The sequence below is a fragment of the Phaseolus vulgaris genome, chromosome 11 (assembly GCF_051622355.1).
Source record: "Phaseolus vulgaris cultivar YP4 chromosome 11, ASM5162235v1, whole genome shotgun sequence".
Taxonomy (NCBI): domain Eukaryota; kingdom Viridiplantae; phylum Streptophyta; class Magnoliopsida; order Fabales; family Fabaceae; genus Phaseolus; species Phaseolus vulgaris.
Genome location: NC_143508.1, coordinates 21,637,824 through 21,658,366, shown reverse-complemented (window position 1 = coordinate 21,658,366; position 20,543 = coordinate 21,637,824). Strand labels below are relative to the sequence as shown.

The 20,543-nt window shown below is 44.0% G+C and overlaps 3 protein-coding genes across 3 annotated transcripts; 2 read left to right on the top strand and 1 right to left on the bottom strand.

The window, feature by feature from the left end:
• Nucleotides 1-7,767: 7,767 nt before the first annotated feature.
• Nucleotides 7,768-9,022, top strand: LOC137833405 (uncharacterized). The gene is made up of 2 exons (XM_068641759.2): nt 7,768-8,061; nt 8,141-9,022. The coding sequence occupies exons 1-2, from the start codon at nt 7,887-7,889 to the stop codon at nt 8,722-8,724; spliced, it is 759 nt and encodes a 252-aa protein (XP_068497860.1). The 5' UTR covers nt 7,768-7,886; the 3' UTR covers nt 8,725-9,022.
• A 373-nt stretch (nt 9,023-9,395) lies between these two features.
• LOC137833399 (epoxide hydrolase 2) lies at nt 9,396-11,450 on the bottom strand. Its single transcript, XM_068641752.2, has 5 exons — nt 11,276-11,450; nt 10,974-11,188; nt 10,346-10,516; nt 10,023-10,258; nt 9,396-9,816 (listed from the first exon to the last, which is right to left on the bottom strand). Exons 1-5 carry the CDS (start codon nt 11,346-11,348, stop codon nt 9,567-9,569), a joined length of 945 nt encoding a protein of 314 aa, XP_068497853.2. The 5' UTR covers nt 11,349-11,450; the 3' UTR covers nt 9,396-9,566.
• A 7,393-nt stretch (nt 11,451-18,843) lies between these two features.
• LOC150023110 (uncharacterized) lies at nt 18,844-19,398 on the top strand. The gene has a single exon (XM_090297718.1). The coding sequence runs from the start codon at nt 18,844-18,846 to the stop codon at nt 19,396-19,398; it is 555 nt and encodes a 184-aa protein (XP_090153844.1).
• Nucleotides 19,399-20,543: the final 1,145 nt, after the last annotated feature.

Genomic DNA, 20,543 nt, shown 5'->3' with positions numbered 1-20,543 from the left:
CTCCTAGCTTGGTCTTCTTGTCCTAGACGCTCCTAGCTTGTCCTAGATTCTCCTAGCTTGTCCTAGACGCTCCTAGTTTGTCCTAGACGCTCCTAGCTTGGGCTTCTTGTCTTAGACGCTCCTAGCTTGTCTTAGACGCTCCTAGCTTGGTCTTAAACGCTCCTAGCTGGATCTTAGACGCTCTTGACTTGGCTCTTGCTTTTCATGGAAGGTTGTGCTTGGCCCTCTTCCATCAGGAGGATTGAGGCGTGGTGTGGTAAGCCCATACGATCCTTGGTACTTCATCTGCCCACGCCCCTTTAGCCTTCTCTAGTCTGCGTTTCAAACCCCTCAACAAAACTCTGTTTGCTGACTCGACCTGCCCCTTTGTCTGGGGGTGTTTGACTGATGCGAACACCTGCTTGATTCCTACTTCTGTACATAGCTTCTCCAACTGTTGGCTTGCGAACTGGGTGCCATTGTCTGAAATGAGACGCCTTGGTACTCCGAAACGACACACAATCTTCTTCCAAACAAAATGTTGTACCCTATGGGCGGTGATCTGTGCCACTGTTTCGGCTTCTATCCACTTGGTGAAGTACTCGATGGTAATGATCAAATACTTCATCTGCCTTATCGCCAATGGGAATGGACCTAGGATGTCAATTCCCCAAGTATGGAAAGGCCAGGGGCTGTATATGGATCTCAATTCCTCTGGCGGCGCCTTGTGCTAATCAGCGTGTTTCTGGCACTGCTTGCAATGCTGGGCGTATCGTACGCAATCCTCTCTTACCGTTGGCCAGAAGAAACCTGCACGTATCACCTTGGACGCCAAGGATCTTCCTCCCATGTGGCTCCCACAAATACCTTCGTGAAGTTCGGCCATTATCCTGGTGCACTCATCGCCGCTTACGCACGTCAAGATAGGGTGCGTAAACCCATGCCTGAACAATATCCCATCCACTAAGGTGTACCTGGCGGCGTTCCTCTTGATCTTCTTGCCCTCCTCTGGCTCTGCTGGGAGGATTCCATCCGCTAGGTATTGCCTGTAAGGGGTCATCCAAGTGTCGCCTTCCTCCAAAGTGCATACCGGTACACCTCTTTTTCCATCTGGCGAGGCTGCGTAAGTACTAATGCAGGGTGCCCTCGCCGTGTCTTGACTCAGGGAGCGATGGTTACGTGGATTTCCTCTTGTTGTGCTAACGTGAAGGACATCTACCCTGTTGTCTGCAACGAACTTTTGCGGCGTTTTGGGGGTCTCTTGGATTACAGTCCTCTGCCTTCCCCCCTTGCCTGAGCTGGCCAGCTTGGCAAGCAGGTCAGCTCTAGCATTTTGCTCCCTGGGGACGTGCACTAGCTCAAACGCAGCGAAGGCCCTCTTCAACATCTCGACATAACTTAAGTACGCGGCCATCTGTGGATCCTTCGCTTGATATTCTCCCGTTACTTGCCCTGTGACCAATTGTGAGTCACTCTCTGAGCGCCATTTCTTTGGCCAAGAGCATCCCAGCAATCAACGCTTCGTACTCCGCCTGGTTGTTGCTCGCCTTGAAGGCGAAGCGTAAAGCCTGCTCGATCAATACTCCATTAGGCCCTTCCAAGATAATTCCTGCACCGCTCCATTGCTGGTTGGAAGACCCATCCACTGAGAGCATCCACTGTGCTCCTAACTCCACCTCTTCAGGGTCTCCTCCTGGTGAGAGTTCTGCCACGAAGTCGGCATAGACTTGCCCTTTGATGGACCCCCTGGGCTCATATTGGATATCGAAATCTGACAACTCGACTGCCATCGAACCATCCTCCCTGCCACATCTGGCTTCTGAAGTACCTTTTGGATAGGGAGGTTCGTCATTACTACCACTGTGAAGCTGTGGAAATAGTGGCGGAGCCTCCGTGCTGAGAATACTACCGCTAGCGCCGCTTTCTCCAGTGTCTGGTACCTCAATTTTGGGCCTTGTAAGGCCTTGCTCACGAAGTAGATGGGCTTCTGCACCTGGTCTTGTTCCTGGACAAGTACAGAACTGATGGCCCACTCAGTCACCGCAAAGTACAAGCGGAGGGGGACGCCCACTTGTGGCTTGCAAAGCATAGGTGGTGTCGCCAAGTACTCTTTCAACTTGAGAAACGCTGCTTCACACTCGTCTGTCCATGCGAAACGGCTATTCCTTTTGAGGCACTGGAAGTAAGGGTGACCCTTCTCTCCTCCGGCTGATACGAATCTCGATAATGCTGCCATTCGCCCCGTTAGTTGTTGAACTTCTTTCACTGAGGTTGGGCTCCTCATGGCGATGATGGTTGCACACTTGTCAGGATTTGCTTCTATACCCCTCTCTGTGAGCATGAAACCTAAAAACTTTCCCGCCTCTACGCCAAAAACACACTTCTCTGGGTTTAACTTGAGGTGATACTTCGATATGGTAGCAAACAGCTCTTCCAGATCAGCTGCATGTTACCCTCTCTGGTGGGAAGTTACCACCATGTCATCTACGTAAGACTGCACGTTCCTTCCCAGCATGGGTGCAAGGACCTTGTCCATCAGCCTCTGGTAGGTGGCGCCTGCATTTTTCAAACCAAACAGCATCACCTTATAACAGTAACTGCATGTCTCTGTCATGAACACTGTCTTGCTCTCGTCTCTGGGATGCATCTTGATCTGATTGTAACCTGAGAATGCATCCAAGAAACTTAGCATCTTGCAACCTGAGGCGCTATCCACTAATGCATCGATGTTGGGTAATGGGTACGAGTCCTTGGGGCATGCCTTGTTCAGATCTGTGAAGTCAACGCACATCCTCCACTTTCCATTCGCCTTCTTCACTAGGACCATATTGGCTAACCACTCAGGATATTGTATCTCCCTGATGTGTCCGGCGCTGAGCAGCTTCTGTGTTTCTTCCTTCACGACGAGGCATCGTTCTTCGTTGAACTTTCTCCTTCTCTGTCGCACAGGGCGAACCTTGGGGTCCATGGTAAGATGGTGACACAAAAAATCTGGGTCGATGCTTGGCATGTCCGGCAGTCCACACGAATGCATCTAGGTGGGGCGAGATCACTGCGGCTACTTCTTCTTGTTCTCCCTGGCTCAACAAGCGTCCTAATTTGAATACCTTACCCCCTATCTGCCTCTCCACCATGTTGTCTACCGGTTGGGGTTGCTCACTCTGCACGCTCTCTGCACGAGACTCATTCATGTGGTCCTCTTCTATAGGCATCGCCCTATCGGATGCATCGGACATCGCCTCCTCTGACTCTTCTTCCATGGGCGAGGACTCTCCGTATACTCCTTCCATTGGCGAGGCGTCACCGTATCTTCCTTCTGTGTGTGCATCTTCTGTAGGCGTCGCCCCCGCAGGTTTGGCCTCGACAGGCGTGGACTCCGCGGGCGTCGCCTCTTCCAATGGTTCTAACTCCATTCACGAATCTGAAACGGGTGGTCGTTCAATCACCATGACCACACCTCTCTTTGTCTTTAGGCTATTTTCATAGCACTTACGGGCTTCTTCTTGATCCGACTTGATCACAATTACCTTACCACTAAGATCTGGTAGTTTCATCTTCATGTGGCGCGTGGAGGACACCGCCCTCAATCTGTTCAAAGCAGGTCTGCCTAACAAAATGTTGTAGGCTGAGTTGGCGTTGACCACCAAGTACCGGATGTTCTCGGTGCGTGAGGTTGCTCCATGAGCGAACGTTGTCCTCAGCTCCAAGTAGCCTCGTACCTCTACTGGATTATCTGCAAACCCATACAAGCATCCAGTATAGGGTCTCAAAAGATCAGGGGACAACTGTAGGTTGTTGAAAGTTGACCAAAACATGACATCTGCGGAACTGCCCTGGTCGACGAGAACCCTATGCACCTTCCTTCCTGCCGTGACTACTGAAATGACCACTGGGTCATTGTCGTGTGGGACCACATCCCGCAGGTCAGCCCTTGTGAAAACGAGATCTGACTCCCATGGGTCGTCCGGAAATTCCTCTGCAACCGTACTCACTGACCTCACATATTTCTTCCGTTGAGAGGCAGTGGGCCCTCCTCCAGAAAAGCCGCCAGAGATGGTGTGCACTTCTCCGTGAGTTGGGACTTCATGCGCTTGACCTTCCTCTGGCGTCGCCGGAACTGGGGTCGTGGTGGACCCAGCGAGATAATCTTTCAAGAAACCATTCTTCACAAGCTCGTCCAACTGATAGCCCAGCGCCAAGCAGTTATTAATATGGTGCCCAAACGCCTCGTGGAATTCGCACCATGATTCCTTGTGAGGCCCTAGTATTTTGTCAGACTTCACCGGTGGCCTCAACCTGTCAGCTATGTTGGGCACAACGATGAGGTCTTTGAGTTCCCCCACAAAGTTGTGCCTTAGTGGTCTATTTCCCTCTCTCCTTCCTTCGGCTCGACCCCTTGGTTGGGCCCTCCTTGTCTCGTAAGTGCGCTTCCTGTCTGAGTTCTTTTTCTCTGTGGCAGCTTCGTGGACCCTAGCAGGTTGTGTGCGTATCTGCGCCCTTGGTCGCGCAGGTGCAGCAATCGTGCACTTCTCGTATGCATCGCCCTCCGAGGCAATGTGCTCTACCGCCCGACGCCTCACTTCAGCAAAAGTTTTGGGGCGGCTGCGGTTGAGCGATTTGCTAAAAGATCCAGGACACACTCCCTTCCTAAATGTGTACACGATCATGGGCTCGTTTGTGGTACCCACCTTCACAACCTGTGCCCCGAAGCGGCTTATGTACTCCTTCAGTGTTTCCCCTTGGTATTGCTTTACGTCGAAAAGGTCATACAAAACTGGGGCTGGGGCCCTGTTGGCTAAATACTGCTCTCTGAATAGCCATGAGACCTATGCGAAAGACGTAATGTGACCCTCTGGGAGGCTGATGAACCAATCCATGGCCATCCTAGTCAAAGTGCTCATAAAGAGCTTGCATCTCACGGCATCAGAACCGCCAACCAACATCATCTGTGTGTGGAACGCAGTGAGGTGCGCCTCAGGATCCTCCATCCCCGTGAAGGTTACCTTGGGCCCTGTGAACGTGTTGGGGATTGCTGCCTCTGAGATTGCTTGTGAGAACGACGTTGTGAATTCTCTAGGTGGGGAGGCAGCCTCAGGCTCGTCTACGTCGCGCCATCCACGGCGCAACTCCTCGTTGGTACGGTGGAGCTCATCGTTTCTCACCTGAGAAGCTGCGAGATCCGCCTGCATGCGCTCCTGCTCCGCTTTCAACGCTGCCATTGCGTCCTGCAGCCCTTGCATCATGCCCATGAGTTGTTGCATGGTCATCTCTTCACTCCTGGCACGTGCAGGTCTGGTGGCCATGGTTTTCTGGGAAGTGCGCTGCGAAGACAACTAGGGTTTACTCTGTGTATTTGTGTGTATTAGGTTAAAAATCTGATCCCTTTTCAAATGTCCCAAGGTTCCTTTTTATACACATCCAACATTTAAAGCGCGCTGAAGCGCATTGAAAGCGTATAAAAATGTCCCCTGAAATATTTGATACGTAATCTTAAATTAGCGCGTACCTTAGCAAACTTTCACTGAAACCTTTAATGGGCATGTGTGCATTGCCATGTGGCCTTCTGACTTGACCGTTTATTCTGTGCAGAGGGTCCCTCAGCGCCGCAACCCAACTTAGGGTTATTCTATTGTGTGAGCTTCCCTTTGAAGTACTCTCTGGCACGTGGGCTGACTTTCCGGGTGCCAACCCACGCTTCCCAATCACTAGTCGCTCACCCTGGGGGGCGTATCTACCTTGCTCTCGTACCATGCACATGGTTCTCCCCTGGTCATGGCCCTCTCATGGGTCCTATCTGTCCCAGGGTCTCCCAGCAGTGGCGTGGGTACTTCACGAGTCAGGTTACCCCTTACTGGTACTAGAACTTATGGCCTTGAAGCCACCTTTCTCTTCTCCTTACTACTGTTCTGTATGGTCGAGGCTCGAAGCCTCTCTGGCGATGTCTTTACTCGGCGATGCCTCTCTCGGGCGATGCCTCTTTTGGGCGATGCCTCTCTTGGGCGACGCCTCACTTAGGCGACGCCTCAGCGAGGCGATGACTCGAGCGGGCAACCTGTTGACTTCTCTTCCTTGGGTCCCTTGAGAGGTCCCACCATGTGTTGGCTCTGCCCTTTGGTCAATGTCCGGGGACAGGACGGTACAAGAGCAATATAGTTGTGATTGAGAGAAATCGGGATGCACATTGATGTGTGATGGTTGGACGGATGAGAAAGGAAGATCACTCCCTAACTTTTTTATTAACAGTCCAAGTGGTACTATTTTTTGAAATCATTGACACTAGTGATGTGTTAAAAGATGGAAAAAAAATGTATGAGTTGTTGGATACCATAGTTGATGAAATTGGAAAGAAGCATGTTGTCCAATTAGTTACAATGGTGCTTCCAACCTTGTGGTAGGTGGAAGAATGTTAATGGAAAGAGAACCAAATTTTTTATAGTTCTTTGGTGGGAGAGTTATGGAGGAGAAGGTTAAGAGCTACAAAAGGCATGAAAATTTTGAACCTTACATGTAGTGTAACATGGTGTGAAAGGAATTGGAGCATATTTGACCTAGTGCATACTAAAAAAAGAAATAGATTGAAACTACAAAAGATTAAATGCTCTTGTGTATGTGAAGTACAATCCTCAACTTCATATGAGACAAACGAGTATAGAAGAAAAGGGGAAAACTTGTGATCCCATATGTTTATCACGAATGAAAATACCTTTGCAAACGCCCAATCTTGAAGCCTCAAAGTCGCAATGCTCCTTCCTTCGCGAAACCTAACCTTTCAAACGCTCAATTTTTTAAATTTGTCACCTAAATATGTTGGACCCACAATCTAATTATTTATTGTTTCACCAGCCAACTCAGTCATTTGTATTTTGGCATAATGATATTGTAGTTGTCAAATAATCAGTATTGAAATAAAAAAAATGTATGGATTAACCAAAATAACTGACCCAATGACTTGATCGTCGGTTGACTCCAATGACCGATTCAGGCTCTGCCTGTCTCCTCTGGAATCTGCACTTCTCTTGGTTGTTAGGTGCTTCACCAGTAGAGACAAAGGGCGCCCTTATGGCCGATTGCAGTCCGACGCTCAAGTCAGTAAGGGCTTGTCCAAGAATAAGAAACAACTAGTTTCAGTATTCAAAAAGTGTATTCAGAATTGCGTACCTTCACCTGGGACCTTAAGCCCCCTTTTATAGCGCATCATGTACCAACTATACTTTGAGACAAACAAATATTAACTGAAAATAAACACATTATCTTATATATACGCATACCTGGAGCCCAGCCACATGACATACAAGTGGTACCTATGTGTCGAGTTGACCTGCTTGAGGGAAATGTCGAGGTCTGGGTTCTACGAGCTCTGGTCCAGTATAATATTAAATTTGAAAAAAAAATGTAATACTAAGGTGAAATAATGGATTCATCTTTATAAATGGTTAAAGTAGTGCTACAATGTGTGATGAGATGCAGAGGATTCTTAAGTGTTGGTAGCGCAACAATGGAAAATATGTGATGGGAAAGTATGGAATCGATGCTATAATGCTAGGACATAATCCAACTGCAACATAACATGACACATGTAAGCCGATAATGTTGCTCATGTTGGAATGATAAACAAATTAATTATGCTTATTTACCAATTAAAATCGACTTATATATGTCTAAACTTTTAATAATTTTTAAAATAAAAAAATGCAATATTTTTTTACATAATTTTTTTTCAATATTTAAAATCAAATTTTGACAGGCATATATTTGAATGTATTAAATCCGACGATATTAATTGCATTTAAATATTTAAAAAATAGTTGTGAAAGCCTGGAAAGAATTGCGTAGACTGGTAGTCAAACAAGAGAAACGTGAGAGAGAGTGGGAGAAGAAAATCAGAAAATCTTGAGAAGTAAAGAATAATGGGAGAAGTAGCGAAGAGCAGAGACGCTCGGCGACGAAGAAGAATCCTCGACCAAGGATCCGACCGTCTCGCCTTCATCACGGGTCAGATCCAAACTCTCCCTCCCACGCTTCCCGATTCCGCCGCTTCATCTCCCCTATCCCTCCACCCAAACACCACCCTTTCCCCTTCTGGTACGTACCTTCGCTTTTCTCCTTCAATTCCAATTCTCTTTCTCAAACTCCAATTCTAATCTCCCTTCTTTGCTTTCAGTTCACCAATCCGATTCCATTTCGCACAATCCCCAACCTTACAGCGACCACCACGCTCCCATCACCGCAATCCAAACACCTCCCAAAGACCAGCCTCAAAGAGACATTTTAACTGTCCCAACTTCTGAAATCCAACCTCAACAAGTCCAATTACAACCACCGCCGCCGACGCCGCCACCGTCCGCCGAAGAACCCAAACGTTTCGTCACGCCGACTGATATAACTCGTGCCATCAATTCCTCGAGGGGTACCCGTTTCTGTTGTTCCATTGTGGTGGCTCTTCTGGTGCTTTTATCTTTTCTGGGCACAAATGTTTTCAATACTGTGATCAGCTTTGGGCCACTCTACGTTGTTCTTGTGACCAATATAACGGTTGTGATTGCGAGACTCTTTTTCGGGGTACGGAGGGATTCTGGAAGAACGCGGAGAAGTGGTTCTTCTGGTGATGGTGGAGATGAATATTCGCAACTTGCCAAGATGATGGAGTTGTGTTTGGTGGCACAGAATGTGGCGGATGCTGTGTTCATGGATTGTGCTGTCTATTCAATTGTTCTCATTTGTGGCCTTTCTGTGATCAAAGAATGATGTGGAATTCTTGTGTTAGTTTGAACATTGAACTATTTGCTCCTTTTTTTGGTTTTGTTTTGTAGTTTGTATCTGATTTTTTTTATGATTCACTATTTTCCTTTGGTTCTGCTTTGACTTTAATGATCTCAAGTTACTCACACTGTTGATCGGCATTTGTCTCGTCTTCTAGATAAACTTTTGTAGAATGATGAAGGGGTCTTGTATCAATTATGTAAGCAACACTGTAATCTGAATAATAAGAGTCATTAGGCTATAATGCAGTGGAATAACATGATTTTTCCATGTAGTTAAGAAATGGATGTTCTTTTGGCGCTCCTAACATATTTCTTTGACTGATTTTTTATTTTTCATTTAGTCTCAATTCATGATTTTATAATCTCTGATAAATTTTACTTGATAATATAGATAGTGTGTTAGAAGGAAGGTAATAGAGTGTGGCATTTAGATGTCTAATTTTGTTGATTATTACATAGCAGAATTTGACTATTTCAGATGAGTGTTATATTGTGTACTATCGTACTATCAGATATGTGTTGTTTTCCACTATTTTTGAATTTTTTTTCATATTCAGTCTTTGGTGGTATTGGTAAGGTTTCGCAAGCACACTCAAGGGTTTGCAGGCTGGGCCTAAAACTGATAAATTTATTATCTCTTTATAACATCAACCATCACAAATTGCAGATTTTATTTGATATGAAGTTCCAGACTTTATTACAACGTATACCCCCTTCTTCATGAACTGGAGGTATCAGAGCCGGATATTACAGCGTGCGTTGGATTAAGCAGACTAGAAATTACAGAGATCTTAATGGAAACATGCTTTTAGCCGTAGAACAGAATCAGATACTTTGTTTGTCAATGAACTCAATGATGAGCTGGTTCACCTTGTCTGGAATTTGTTCATGCACAAAATGGCTGCCTTCTGGAATATATGTGATTTCCAGGTCAGGCACAGCATTTTTCACTGCTCCACTTCGGATATAGTCCTCCATGCCTGGAAACTTGAAAACATAATCTTTCTCACCCATGATGAGAACTGCTGGAATTGTAACCTTCACGTCACTTAAGCCAGTTTCCACTTTGAGACTCCTGCATAAAATTGTCCAAATGCATGTTACTGAAATCTGTTATTTATAAATACCATTTTATGTTTTTAAGTAACTAGGAAAATGAAAGGTTTTGTAGATATAATTTTAGTTGAGAAAGATATCTGGAGTAGCATTTCAGTTTCCCTTTATAATGAATTCCACCTTTTCAGTTTTGAAAGAAGGAAAATGGGAATCTGTTCTGTTTACCTGTAAGGAACCTGCAATGCATATCTGAATCCAGATTTTTCATATAAAGATGCATAGGTTGCAAGGTCTTCCTCAGAGAACCATGGTGGTAGAGGAGTAGATGGGTTGAACAAATCCATGATTTCTTGATCATCAGCTGCTATTGGAATCTCACTTCTAGAGAAGAGAGTGTAGATGTTCCTTATCACTGATTTCACAGGAAAGCGGCCAAAATCCGCTTCTGCCCTTCCAGGCTCCTGTAAATCGAAATTAGTCAGTAACTGCTAACTAATATTTAAAGTTAGAAGGAAAATAAAAATTATGATACCAGATAGAATTCGTACCTGCCACCTAGTAATGTAGAAGCCTTTGGGGAGAAGGTGGTTTTGGACAGCAGAGGGACCAGGAAGCAAGAAAGGAACGCCTAAAGTTATTACAGCACCCACTCTTTCTGGGTGTACAGCTGCTGTAAGATATGCCGGGATTGCCCCAAAATCCTTGCCAACAAGGAAAGCCTGATATAAACAAACAATTGAACAGAGCATGCAATTAGTTCATTCATCTCAGCGACATGAAGTCATAAAAAGAAAGAGGTGCCGTTTCACTCCAAATAAACCAATATAGGAGATTAATTTGATTCTAAATAATAGAAATCCCATTAGTTACAAAAAGAAAATTGTAACCTTTTCAACTAAGGTGCTTTTTTTTTTCTATCCTCAGTCATCAGCCTTAGACCAAGTTAATGCGTTTTTTCAACAAGCCAAGTTATCAGAAGAAACAAACCATCTCCTAGTTTCTGTTTGCGCTGTTATTGTACTTCCTTGTCTATTTTGGGGCTGCGTGTTGAAGATCTAAACCGAAGTTCACAACTTGGAAATAGAAATTCTAGCCACACATTACAAATGGTTTATTTCACACACACGAAACTGATATATTCATAAAACATGTGCACTGTGGTACAGCTAGCCTTACCTTGGTGATGTTTAAAGCATCCAAAAGACCCACTATTTCATGAACTAGGTCATACATGGTTTCCTTTTCTGGCTCAGCTGGTTTCTGAGAGAATCCATAGCCTCTGAAATCAAAGGCAATAGCCCTATAACCAGCGTTTGCCACAGCAATCATCTGGTGCCTCCATGTGTACCAGATCTCTGGGAATCCATGTAAGAATAGCACTGCCTTGGAGCCTTCACCAACACAAAAATGATTAATATGAAGTAGATGCAAATGACTGTTAGATGGTATTCCAAGAGGGTCTTGAAGGAATTAGTTACCAGTTCCAATCTCTGCCACGTGCAGCTTCAGTCCCTTCACTTCCACCTCACTGTGTTGGATCTTCTCCATCATACAAGCAGGGGCTTCCTGCAAGTCAACAACACTGTCTCAGAACACGGTGTAATGTAACATCAAAGGGAAGAGAAAAAAATATAAAATATCAACATCAAGTCAAGTGACAGAGTTGTTCACGAAATGTTTTAGTACTTTTTAAAATAAATTATGTTTCATACTAAAATAACAAAGCATTTTGAAGCAGCAAAACTCTGTCACGGACGTAATTTCGCTAGAAAGAACTGGATAAACTCCTACCCGATTGTAACATTTCCTGCACTCAAAAGGCCAATCTTATGTGTTCTATGTTAATATTTTTTTTTTATATTTCTATTATAAATTTTAAGAATTTAATTAATATTTTATTCAATAACTTTTAAATTTACAACATAAATAGGAAAAGACTCATTTCAAGGTTTTAATTACATATTAACAATTTTTTTTTTAATAAACACACCTAAAACTTACTAAAGGTTAAATATGTACTCAATTATCTTAATTTTAATTTTTATTGGATAATTTGCATGCGAACTTCCACCACTAATTGACTTCCATAGTTTTGTAATTTACTTTCATATTTTGTCTTCCATAGATACAAGTGTTTCAGCAAATGGTCGCAAGTCCCAAAGCAATTTTTTTTTTCTTTTAACCATTTGGACTATGTGTTTTTTTTTTTTTTTTTTCTATTTTCTTACCATTTGGAGTATCTGGGTTTTCACTCACTTGAATTTCACATTCTTGTTTGCAAAAATACTCTACTCACATCTATTTTAAAGTTTTGAATTCTAAAATTTTGAGTGCATTCACTCTTTCTACTTCATTTATGCAATTGTCTAATTCTTCATTGGTGTGATCACATTCAATATCTTCTCCACTGACTTCATTAAAATTTGAAACCTCAAAAGATTAATGTCTATCGGTCTCATTATCATTTTCAGACTAGACTACTTATCGCAATTCTACACTTCATCAACCTCTTCTTCATTGTACATGTAATGAGATTCTTTGCTTGAATCACATCCTACACCCAAAATATAACTTTAAACCACCAAATTAATATTTAATTATTCATAAACCATAAACTCTGAAAATAAATTCTAATTATTCAAAAACCCTAATTACAAAGACATATTTCGAAATATTAAACAAGATAAACTAAACAAAAATTTTGGATCATTCTACCCTACAATATCAAACAAATTGCATCCAATTAGACTTGTTCCAAAACGAACAGCGAGAACAACACTCTCTACAAAAGGTACTTTTACCTCCTAGCAAATTTCTCTAGTTTCAACACAAATTTCTTCATGTGTTCTCGTTACCCTTTCTTGGGTAGTGAATATCTACATTTATTTTATCTCCAATGCAAATTTAGCAGTAGATCCCTCCAAGCCACAATAATAAGACATTAAAGATTTTAAATTTACAAAATCGACTTATTTCAAGGTTAATTAAATTTTTATTTTATTTTATTTTATTTTCTTTAATAAAGACATGTCCAATCACATCCTCAACCACTTCAATACTTAACTGAGTTAAAATAAAATTAACAATAAGTTTTTGTTTTTTTATTTTACTATAAACGAAACTATTTATCCAAATATTATATTTATATTTATATAATAATTACATATTATATTTTTTTTAAATAAAAAACATAGTCAAATTAAATAAAATTAAATAAATATTTAAGAAAACTGTGTAATATACTTTTAAAATTATACTAAAAATAGAATAATTTAAAATGAACTAATTTTAATATTAATCAATTTCATAAGTTTTTTTATGAAACGTTATATTTGTTGAATAAAAAATATAGTCAAATTAAATAAAATTATTAAATATTTAAAAATCGTGTTTATTAAATTAATATACTTTTAACATTTAACTAAACATAGAATATATTTTAAAGCGAGTTAATGTTAATATTGATCAATTTCATAAAAAAATATTAAATTTATTAAGTGTTATATTTGTTAAATAAAAAATATAGTCAAATTAAATAAAATTATTCAATATTTAAAAGAGTTGTGTTTGTTAAATTAATATACTTTTAGCATTTTACTAAACATGAAATATATTTAAAATAAATTAGTTTTAATATTGATCAATTTTCGTTATTTTTTTAAACGTTATACTTGTTAAATAAAATAATATAGTAAACTTAAATTAAATTATTAAATATTAGAAACAACTGTGTTTATTAAATTCATATTCTTTTAAAATTTTACTAAATAGAATATATTTAAAATTAATTAATTTTAATACTTATCAATTTCGTTAAAAAAATTAAATTTATTATATTTGTTGGATAAAAAATATATTCAAGTTAAATAAAATTATTAAATATTTAAAAGAGTCGTGTTTATTAAATTAATATACTTTTAAAATTTTACTAAACATATAATATATTTAAAATGAATTAATTTTAGTGTTCATCAATTTCGTTAAAAACTTTAAATTTATTAAACGTTATATTTTTTTTAAAATAAAAATATAATAATAAGACACTTTAATTTTTTATTAAATTTGTACTGGTCAGACCTTAGAACTCGATTGACGAAGAGGTCAACATCAGACGTCGACATCGGACCTCGGTGGACCGACAGTAAAGTGGACCACGTAAGCTGGGCCACACAAATAGTATGAGTTAACGTGAGTTAACACCTAGATACTAGAAATACCTAAAATCACGAGAGGATCATGCATGGGGTGTGCATAGTACATTCGGGTACGACACAAGCAAGTGTTCCCTGGAGGCACTAAGGCCCATAAGGGTTAGGGTTTCCAGGGAAAGATTGTACGCATGGCACATGAATAATTAGGACACCCACAAAACAGATGGCGCCAAAGTGTTGGTACATGAGTTGGTACCCTGGTGGCCATGCTGTTAGAAAGATTGCAGTCCAGAAGAGGCAAGTCTTGTGTCGCGGCTGCGCTAAGCTTGTGCAATGCGTCAAAGGATGCCTCACCAGCGAACCCTAATTCCACTTAAGGAAAGATCCTTGAGGGATAGGGAGTTGACCTAATTACAACCTATATAAAGGGTGGTAAGAACCCTAGAAAAGGTACGTCGTTTCTAAGAATGAAACTACTTTACATAATCATTGTTTCTTAGCCCAGTACTGACTTGATCGTCGCAGTGCAATCAACAGGTAGGGCCCCCTCTGTTTCAACGGAGCCACTCTCAGCTACCCAGAGAGAGAGAGAGTGGAAACCACCAGAAGATAGGAGGAGCCACCATCTGCCTTTGAAGTCAACAACGGCTGAGTCAACCAGCGAGAACATTTGGCGCCCACTGTGGGTCCCAATAAAACTAGGTCCCATTCACAATCGTGTTGAGAGCCACCTAACAACATGAGAAACACGAGGAAAGGATCAACTACGACAGAAGGAAGGGACAACGTCACCATGCAACAACTGATGGAGACCATACATGCCCTTAGCAGGCGGTAGCAGCGTCGAGAGTCGATCAGGATCATTTGCAGGTCGACCTGGCCGCGTCATAAGCGAGCAATGAAGAGTTGCACATAATTAACGTGGAACTGCACAGGAATTTAAAGAATGTAGGAGAACGTATGGTGGAAGAGCGGGCCCCGCCCATGCCAATTAGGGCTCGCCCCATGTCGTTCTCTCAGGTGATCATGGACACTGTGATACCAGCCACATTCATGGGCCTGAAGGTCACCTTCACAGGTGTAGAGGACCCAAAGGCCCATATGACAGCTTTCCACACCCAGATGATATTTTTAGGAGGCTCCGATGCCGTGCACTGTAAGTTGTTCATGAGTACGCTATCAAGCACAGCGTTGGACTGGTTCGTCAGTCTTCCTGATGGACAGATTACTTCGTTCAATTCTCAACGCTGTTCAGAGAACAATACATTGTCAACCGGGCTCCCCCTCCAATCTCATACGATCTTTTTGATGTAAGCCAATACTAGGGAGAGTCATTGAAAGATTTCTTAAATAGTTTCGGGGCACAAGTGGTGAAGCTGCACACTAAGGACGAAGACATGATGGTGCATGCCTTCAAGAAGGGAGTCCTGCTAGGACCCTTCAGTGATTCACTGATAAGATGTCGCCCTAAGACATTTTGCGAGATCAGACGTCGAGCTATGGCCCATATCGTCGTAGAAGGAGAGGTCACAGAAAAGCGCGATAGCATTGACCCTGTCCGACCTCGAGGAACTGGTCGTCCTCAGCCTATGAGGGTGCATAAGGCCACGACGGAGAAGAAAACCCTGGGAGCACAACCATCGTACGAAGTGAGGAAGCCCCAAACCAGGGCACGCACGAGAGAAAACGCCCCCAACAGATACAGTTTTTGGGTGGACATTAAAGAGCTGATTGCCATCCCCAACGTGGCTGACAGGTTGAAGTCTCCCCTGAAGACCGATAAGAGGCTAGGGCCCAGCATAAACGCTTGGTGCGAGTTCCACCAAACCTTTGACCACAGCTTGCGCAACTGTCTGGCATTGGGATTCCAGTTAGATGAACAGGTAAGGAGCGGTTTTTTAAAGGACTACTTGCAAGAGCCGAAGGGTGTCCTGACGACAGCGGCCCCAGTAGGAGATCAGGGGCACGAGGTGCCCATCCATGGAGAAATCAACACTATCGCTGGAGAATTCTCTGGAGGAGGGTGTACCGCTTCCTAGCGTAAGAAGTACACCAGATGAGTGATGACAGTGGAAGGGCAGAGGTCAGACCAGACGCCCGAGCCTGACCTCGTCTTCACTAGAACTGACTTGCAGAATGTGGTCCCACATGACAATGATCCCGTGGTGATCGTAGTGGTGACAGTAGGCAGAAAGGTGCACCACGTCCTCGTAGATCAGGGAAGCTCGGCCGACGTGATGTTTTGGTCGACCTTCAACAAGCTGTAGTTGTCTCCCGACCAGTTGATACCTTACGTTGGCTGCCTGTACGGTTTCGCAGGAGACCAAATAGAAGTGCGGGGGCACATAGAATTGAGGATGACCTTCACAGACGACACACAGTCCCGCACCGCCAACATCAGGTATCTTGTCGTTAACGCTCCTTCAGCCTATAACATTCTTTTTGGCAGACCTGCTTTGAACAGGATTGGAGCAGTGGCCTCGTTGAGGCATATGAAGATGAAGTTGCCTTCCCTTGAAGGAGTCATGATCACCATGAAATCTAATCAAAAGGAGGCCCAAGAGGTGCTATGAGAATAGCCTCAAGACAAAGAGAGGAGTGTGATCAGTCACCACCCAACCTCCAAGGGAAGAAGGGGTCACCCGTCTCGAGATTGCCCGGGAGATACGACCCGAGCCTGCAGAGGAAGTGTTGGAGAGGGAGATCGGGGGTAAGAAGTTCAAGCTTGGAAAATCTTTGGGCCAAGAAGCACATGACCAGATTGTCGAGGTCATAGCACGACACATGGATGCTTTCGCATGGTCAGCCTGACATCGACCCCAATTTCCTGTGCCACCGCCTCACCATGGACCCAAAGGTCCGACCTGTCCGCCAGAGACGAAGAAATTTCAATGACGATAGGCGACAGGTCATCAGAGAAGAGACCCAGAAGCTGCTGAGCGTTGGCCACATCAGGGAGATACAATACCCAAAGTGGCTGGAGAATGTAGTGTTGGTCAAGAAGGCTAGCGGGAAGTGGAGGATGTGTGTGGACTTCACGGATCTTAATAAAGTCTGCCCTAAGGACTTCTACTTGCTGCCCAGCATCGACGCCTTGGTAGACAACGCCTCAGGGTGTAGAATCCTTAGTTTCCTGGATGCTTTCTCGGGGTACAACCAAATCTGCATGCATCCCAGGGACGAATGCAATATGGCATTCATGACGAAGCTCTCCTGCTACTGTTACAAAGTTATGCCCTTCGGGCTCAAGAATGAAGGGGCGACCTACCAGCAACTGATGGACAGAGTGCTTGCGCCTATTATAGGGCGAAATGTTCAGGCGTACGTGGACGACACGGTGGTCACCTCTCAGGTGAAAGACCAACACGTCGTCGATTTGGAAGAGCTATTTACGAAGCTAGATACAAGTTGAAGCTGAACCCCGAAAAGTGTGTGTTTAGGGTGGAGGCAGGTATGTTCTTAGGGTTCCTACTCCCTGAGCGTGAAATAGAAGCGAACCCAGAGAAGTGCGCTGCAATCATAACTATGCGCAACCCGATCTCGGTGAAGGAAGTGCAGCAATTGACAGGGCGGATGGCTGCTCTGTCCAAATTCGTGTCAGCAGGGGGAGATAAGGGGCATCCCTATTTCCAATGCCTAAAGAGAAATAGCAGGTTCATATGGACCGAGGAGTGTGAGGAATCCTTCCTCAAATTGAAGGAGTACTTGGCCACCCCCAGTACTGTGCAAGCCACAACTCGGCACCCCGCTTCGGTTGTACTTCGCAGTCACAAATCGGGCGATTAGTTCGGTCCTGATCAAGGAGCAGGACCAGGTAGAAAGACCAATATACTTTGTGAGTAAAGTGCTCAAAGGGCCCGAGGTAAGTACTAGGCCATAGAGAAGGCAGCTTTGGCGGTAGTGTTTTCAACACGAAGACTTCGCCACTACTTCTAGAGCTTCATGGTGATCGTGATGACAGACCTGCCATTCACAAGGTCTTACAAAAGCCTGATGTGGTAGGAAGAATGGTGCGCTGGGCAGTAGAACTATCATAGTTTGATGTGCAGTACAAACCTAGAGGACCTATCAAAGGTCAAATTTACGCTGACTTCGTGGTAGAGCTCTCCTGGCGACGCAGTGGAAGTCCAACACATAAGCACCTCGGAAGGTGTCAAGAGAAGTCATCGGTCGTTGGCACATACGCGTTACTAGGGGAAGAGTCAATGCAAGTTTTTCTGGTTGAAGGATGAGAGACTTGGATGACCCCCTACTAACGCTACTTGGCTGATGGGATACTCCCGCTGGAACCCACAGAGGCTAGAGTAGTCAAGAAGAATTCGAGAAGATACACCTTGATCGATGGGAATTTTTTTAGACATGGTTTCACTCACCCCACCTTGATATGTGTAAGTGGTGAGTAGTACACGCGCATTATGGCAGAATTTCACGAAGGGATATGCGGGAGTCACATCGGTGGCCGAGCTCTCTCGTTGAAGGCCGTTCGTGCAGGATATTACTGGTCAACCATGAGGGAAGACTGCACGAGGTATGCACAACGCTGCAAACAGTGCCAACAACATGCTAACTGGCACAAGGCGCCCCTAGAAGAGCTGAGGTCGATCTATAGCCCATGGTCGTTCCATACCTGGGGGAATTGACATTCTAGGGCCATTCCCTCTAGCAGTTCGACAGATGAAGTACCTCGTAGTTGCCATTGAGTACTTCCCAAAGTGGATAGAGGCTGAGCCAGTGGCGCAAATCACAGCCCACAAGGTCCAACACTTTGTGTGGAAGAATATAGTATGCCGCTTTGGAGTTCCGATAATGGCACCCAGTTTGCTAGGCAACAGTTGGGCAAGCTGTGCACAGAGCTGGGCATAAAGTAGGTGTTTGCATCAGTCGAACACCACTAAATGAATGGGCAGGTCGAGTTTGCCAATCGAGTTCTACTTAGAGGTATGAAGAGAAGGCTAGATAAAGCCAAAGGGACCTTGGCAGAAGAAGTTCCTAGAATTGTGTGGGCTTACCACACCACTCCCCAGTCCACAACCAAAGAGAGACCCTTTAGCTTGGTGTATGGTTCAGACGCGATGATTCCTGTAGAGGTCCAGGAGAGCTCACCACATTTCCATAACTTCGTGGCTGAAGAATCCAACGAAGAGAGAAAGGTGAACCTGGATCTATTGGATGAAGTCAGAGAAAACGCACGGATCAAGGTAGAAGCCTTGAAGAGAAAGGTGGAGTACAGGTATAGCTCCAAACTGAGACCTCGGCAGTTCCAGGTCGCCGACCTGGTGATGCGAAAAGCCCACCCAAACCAGTTAGAAAACAAGTTGTCTCCCAAGTGGACTAGTCCTTTCCGTGTGACAGAGGCCCTTGGGAATGGAGCATACAAGCTCGAGACTTTAGAAGGTGGAGCAATCCCTCGTACGTGGAACACGACCAACCTTAAGTTTTATTTCAGTTAACATTATTACATTGTACACAGTTTTAGGGGACACTCTTTTTGCCTCATAAGGGTTTTTTAATGAGGTCACCCAATAAAATTCCAGTTATTCAGTTAAAGAGAAATATTTGGTACAGTGCAGTAATGAACCTCTCACTTGGCTTGATACGCCAAGACTAGGAATAATATGGTTCTTCGTGAGCCTCCCTCTTGTGTGAGTTCACCAAAAGCTGAGAACAGTATGGTTCACCAGATAAAATCCTCCCTTACCTTTGTACGGTGAGGGTGAGGTCAGAGAAATGAACCTCTCCCTTGGTTTGATACGCCAAGACTGGGAATAGTATGGTTCTTAGTGAGCATCCCTTTTGTGGGAGTCCACCAAGGCTGAGAACAGTATGGTTCGACAGTTGAAATCCTCCCTTACCTTTGTACAGTTAGGACGAGGTAAGAGAAACGAACCTATCCCTTAGTTTGATACACCAAGATCGGGAATAGTATGTGATCCTACCGGCTGACTTAGCGCCAAAGCGTTGCCTCGTCACGAACCTCCTCACCAGCTTGACTCCACGTGCCCTTCAAGTCCACACCACGAAAGCTTCTTCAGAGAACCTGAAAACACAAGGTGGCGCCTCTGCGGTCGGTGGCGCTCCGACGCTCAAGTCAGTAACAAGAACACCCAAAACTCAGAGAAAATATGCTCTGTAGGACCGTACTAAAGCACACAACCCTAGCAAATAAGTCGTAATGAAACGTACCTCTGCAGATTCTGTTAAGTTTACCTTTATAGCTAGGTTTCTTCTCTCTCCAGACCGTTATGCTTTTTGACGCGTGGCTCGCATCCAGCCTTGCACGTGTCGCCATCTGGGCTGGGATAGCAGGTAACGCCCAGCCCTACACGTGTCATCAACTGAGCTAGGATAACTCGAGCGTCACCTATCTATTGCACCCAACCCTACACGTGTCATCATCTGGGTTGGAGTAACAGATAGCATCCAACCCTACACGTGACGTCATCTGGGTTGGGGCAACTTGAACGTTATTTCTGTGTAGTAACCAGCCGCACAACTAAGTCATCTACTCATGGAGCAAGCTAACACGCAATGTGCCTTAGAACACCACCTGACTAGGCGAGTATCGAGTGCAGCACAATGCACCATCTCTGTGATA